General features: G+C 49.7%; 1 protein-coding gene and 1 long non-coding RNA gene across 2 annotated transcripts in view; one reads left to right on the top strand and one right to left on the bottom strand.

Moving 5' to 3' along the window:
* Positions 1-5,000, bottom strand: part of LOC144004473 (uncharacterized) — a 36,159-nt gene that overhangs the window by 6,463 nt on the left and 24,696 nt on the right. The gene's annotated exons all lie outside the window — the stretch shown is intronic.
* LOC144004471 (dystroglycan 1-like) overlaps positions 1-5,000 on the top strand; it is a 22,219-nt gene that overhangs the window by 17,127 nt on the left and 92 nt on the right. Inside the window, exons 4-5 of the mRNA XM_077501636.1 lie at positions 1,156-1,973; positions 3,147-5,000. The exon at positions 3,147-5,000 is cut by the window's right edge and continues 92 nt beyond it. Of these exons, the coding sequence (XP_077357762.1) occupies positions 1,156-1,973; positions 3,147-4,185 (1,857 nt within the window). The 3' untranslated portion in view covers positions 4,186-5,000. The remainder of the gene's footprint in view (positions 1-1,155; positions 1,974-3,146) is intronic.

Raw genomic sequence — 5,000 nt, 5'->3', positions numbered from 1 at the left:
TGACGTAACCACGCTTTCGCCCACAACTTGGACTTGTTCCAGTCCAGCTGATTACGTTCAAGTGAATCACAACTTGTGTCACAGTCAGCAAATTTGGTTGGAGGTCACCCGAACCTCAAACCTAACCCAACTTTTAAGAAGGTCCGAGGAGACTTTATTGATTTACAAATGTTGTCTCGTGAGTTGTGCAAGTGTCAAATGATTTCAAGTTTACAGATGGCTGTTAGCATTGATGGTTAGCATTAGCGCTAAATGGCCCGCTGCGGAGACTCGCTAAGAAAAGAGTTTGATGCGTTTTTGAGTTTTTTTTGTACATGATAAGGTCCTATTCAGAGCTTGACTTGACTTGCATTAGCATTTGCGCTATATGGCCCGCTGCGGCGCCTCGTTAGAAAATAAACAGTTTGACGTGTTTTGTTTGTTTTTTTGTGTGTAAAGCACTGAGTTGTTCTTGTACATGAGAAGGTGCTATATAACTAAAGCTTGACTTGACTTGCATTAGCATTAGTGCTACGTGGCCTGCTGCGGCACCACGCTAAGAAAAGTTTTTTTTTTGTGTAAAGCACTTTGAGTTGTTTTTGTACCTGATAAGGAGGTATATAAATAGTTTGACTTGACTTGCATTAGCATTAGCGCTACGTGGCCCTCAGTGACGACTCGCTAAGACTAAGAAAGAGTTTGACACATTTTCTTTTGTTGTTTTTGTGTGTAAAGCACTTTCAGTTGTTTTTGTACACGATAAGGTGCTATATAAATAAAGCCTGACTTGACTTGATTTGCATTAGCATGACCGCTACGTGGCCCGCTGCGGCGCCTCGCTAAGAAAAGTTTGATGCATTTTTTGTTGTTTTTTTGTGTGTGTAAATCACTTTGAGTTGTTTTTGTACATGATAAGGTCCTATATAAATAAAGCTTGACTTGACTTGCATTAGCACTACGCAGCCTGCTGAGGCACCTCACTAAGAAAGAGTTTGACGCGTTTTTGTGTGTGTGTGTGTGTGTGTGTGTGTAAAGCACTTAAAGTGCTTTTTTTTTTTTTTTTTAACATGATAAGGTGTTATATAAATAAAGCTTAACTTGACTTGATTTGACTTGACTTGACTTGATGCGCCTGCAAATGGCAGCCACAAACGACGATTGTCTTTATGGTTGCAGGTGGTGGAGAACGGCGCCCTGCTGTCGTGGAAGTTGGGTTGCGGACTGGACCAGAGCAGCGTACCCAACCTGTCCAACGTCGAGGGTCCAGCCAAGGGGGGCGCCATGTCGGCCAAGCTGGGGTACCCCGTTGTGGGCTGGCACGTCGCCAACAAGAAGCCTCACGTGGCCAAGCGCGTTCGGCGCCAATTCAACAACACGCCCACGCCCGTCCTGACCTCGCTACCGCCGTCGTCGGTGGTGGCGGAGCCGCCCGTGCGAATCGTCCCCACGCTGTCGTCGCCGTCCATCGCGGTGCCTCCCCAAAGCTCGGCGCCGCCCGCGCGTGGTCCCGTCCCGCTACCGGGAAAGCCCACCATACGGGTCCGAGACCCGCTCTACCACACACCCACCCCGGGGCCTCCTCAACCCACCAAGGTGATGGAGAGCACCAGCACCGTCGTACTTCCCATCGAGCCCACAGCCACCCGGCCCGTCTACGTGGAAGTGACCGCCACGCCGCCGGCTCCCACACGCAAACCCACCAAGAAGCCCAAACGGCCCAAAACCACGCCGGTGCCCCGCGAGCCCAAGACGTCCACGGCCAAGCCACGCGCGACGCCTTCCCCGGGCCCGCCCTCGGATCCGTACAACGAGAAACCGGTTCTACGCAACCCCGTCGACCAGGTGAACGCTCTGGTGGGGACCTATTTTGAGGTGAAGATCCCTTCCGACACGTTCTTCGACAAAGAAGACGGAACCACCGACAAGCTGCGTCTGAGCTTGCGGAAGAACCTGAACGAAGTGGTAGAAGAAACTTCCTGGATCCAATTCAACAGGTGCGTCCGTTCATCTCCACTTGCCTGCGCGCGCGTTTGCTTTGTTTTGTAACTCACAAGTACGCTACATACTTATTGGCGGCACCTAACGGCTTGCGGCCGCCGTAACTGGAAATGTTGAGGCACTCGTAAGTCAAAAAGTAGCACAAACGACGATCGCTCCTCGTCGTTGTAACCTGACAAAAGAAAAATCCTATTTGATGACATGAAAACTTTTGCTTCAAAATAGCCAACTTTAAAGCTGCATTATTTACTCGTGACTGCCACATCTGGCCAAAAGCGTAACTGCAACCTCTGTGTAGAGCTCGTCAAGTCAAGTGAAGGTGCGTTTCTATTGGCTGCTGCTCTATGACGTCACTTCTGTGTGACTTTCAAATTCATTATTCCGGTTTATATCAAAATAAATCTACTAAAAATAATTTAAACATTCACACATTTAAAATCATCCCCAAAGGCTCATGCATAAATTCATTACCAAATACTAAAAACGAAGGACGGTTTTCTTACGTTTGTTTTGTAAACATAAAATGTAGTTTCAGTTAGTTTTTGTTTTTTAAAAAGCATTTTCCTTTTTATTTTATTTTAACGAAATTGTTTTTTTAATTTTAGTCTGAGTTTTTTTTTGTTAGTTTTAATCAACTAAAATAACCTTGGTGTTCACTGCACTTGATTTGTGCATTGTGCAATTGTTAATCTCAAAAGCAATTATGCACTTTTTTTTTTGTTTTTATTTAGGTGACAACTAAGTTCTATTATTGTCAGTTCAACATGTTTCATTCAAACAATTAATAAAAGACACTATTGCATTAAATGTGTTGCGTGTTAAACTACAGTTACAAATAGGTAATTTTCTGTATAAAAGTTGAAATGTATGCTAAAGGAAAATATCGACTAAACTGTCAATTTAGTCGACTAAAATTGCTCTTTTTTTCGTAGACTAAAATTGGATCAAAACTAAAATACAACCAGATGACTAAATTATGACTAAAACTTTAATCAATTTTAGACTAAAGATGACAGTATAACTAAATGAAAATTTCTTGTCAAAATTAACACTGGAGTCAGCAGCAGCGGCGGGTGGGAGGCACCAGTCGTCGCGCGTAAGGCGGCGGCAAGGGAGGGAGGCGTCCAAATGCGATCTAACCGCACCCGCTCTCCTTTTTGCCCCGCCAGCACCAGCCAGCTGCTTTACGGCCTCCCCGATGCGCATCACGCCGGCAAGCACGAGTACTTTGTGCAGGCCGCCGACAAAGGAGGCCTGAGCGCCGTCGACGCCATCGAGGTGCGCGTGGCGCGCTGGCCTGCCAAGGACAGAAGCCCGGTGGTGTTCGCGGCCCGCCTGGAGGGGGAGCCGCGCCGGCTGACCTCCGACGTCCACAAGAAGATCCTGCTGGTGCGCAAGCTGGCCGCCGCCGTGGGCGAGCGCAACTGCAGCACGGTGAGCCTGAGGAACATCAGCGCCGGTTCCATCCTGGTGGAGTGGACCAACAGCAGCCTGGCGCCGGCGCCCTGTCCCGCTGACGACATCGGTCGCCTCAGCCGGATGCTGGCCGACGCCGATGGTAGGCCCAGCGGAAGCCTGCGCCGCGCGCTGGAGCCCGACTTCCGGCCGCTGGCCGTGACGGCCGAAGGGCGCGCCGGATGCGCCGCCTACTCCTTCATCCCGCCGGGCCGAGCCGAGCTGCCGCCGCCCGCCGCTGCCGCCAGCCCGGCCCCGGGCACCGGCCGGCGCAGCGCCGACGACGTTTACCTGCACACGGTCATCCCCGCCGTGGTGGTGGCAGCCATCTTGCTGCTGGCGGGGATGGCAGCCATGATGTGCTATCGCAAGAAACGCAAGGGCAAGCTGACGCTGGAGGAGCAGGCCACCTTCATCAAGAAGGGCGTGCCCATCATTTTCGCCGACGAGCTGGACGACAATGCCAAGGCTCTGCCAGTGTCCTCCGGCGCCCCGCTCGTCCTGCTGGAGGAGAAACCGCCGCTGCCGCCGCCCGAGTACCCCGAGGCCGGCCCGCGGGAGGAGGCGGAGCAGCCCCGGGGCCGCCGGCTCCCCGGTGAGTACGCGGCGCTCCGGGACGGCGGCGACCCCGACGACCCCAACGCCCCACCCTACCAACCTCCGCCGCCCTTCGCGGCGCCCCAGGACGGCAAAGGCTCGCGCCCCAAGAACATGACCCCGTATCGCTCGCCGCCACCCTATGTGCCCCCCTAACAAGCGCCAGGGGGGTCGGGGCTTTGGCAGCTGGGAAGGACTACCGCTGTAGCCGGATGCTAAGTGACCTTTGACCTTTGCGCCTGACCCTTTTCACCTTTTCTTTCTAACAACAAGGTACAATGCGTGTGTGCGTGTGCAGGTCGTCACGGTAACGCGACACACCCCAAAAGAGTTACTTGACTCACTGAACCATTTTTAGCAGTGAAAAGTTCAATTTTGTCAGAATTAATTTGAAAACTATGATTTTTCATGTACAATTAATACCTTGAAAAGAAAAAAAAATCTTCTTGCTGTCGACTGATGATGACATCACCTGTGCTGAGGAAGTACGGTAACGACCAATCATGGTTCACCTGTTTTCTGAGGTTGTTCAGCAAACTGAGCCATGATTGGTCGTTACATACTTCCTACATCAGTCGACAGCATGTAGAAAATTTACTTTAAAAAAAGGTATTAATTGTACATGAAAAATAATAGTTATCAAATTCATTCTGGACAAAATATGATTTATTTTTTATTTTATTTTTTACTGCTGAAAATGTCTCAATGAGTCAAGTATACCTTTAAGAGTCTCGTTTGCTTTCATGTGTGAAGCAATAAAATTGTGGGCAGAAAAAAAATATATATATTTGAGCTTCTAAACGTTAGCCAGCCTCATTCACGGGTGCTAAGAGGATGATGAAGATTTTGAGTCCCGACCTATTTTTCTATTGAAGATTTTTCAGGACTTTTGATACAGATGTGCTTTCCTTTGCGGATTGGTCGCCAAGCGCAAGGACGCCGATTATCGTTTGGATTTATTGGGATTCTTT

This window comes from Festucalex cinctus, chromosome 17 (assembly GCF_051991245.1).
Source record: "Festucalex cinctus isolate MCC-2025b chromosome 17, RoL_Fcin_1.0, whole genome shotgun sequence".
Lineage (NCBI taxonomy): Eukaryota > Metazoa > Chordata > Actinopteri > Syngnathiformes > Syngnathidae > Festucalex > Festucalex cinctus.
The sequence above is the reverse complement of the archived record's forward strand: the minus strand, read 5'-3'. Positions and strand labels throughout refer to the sequence as shown.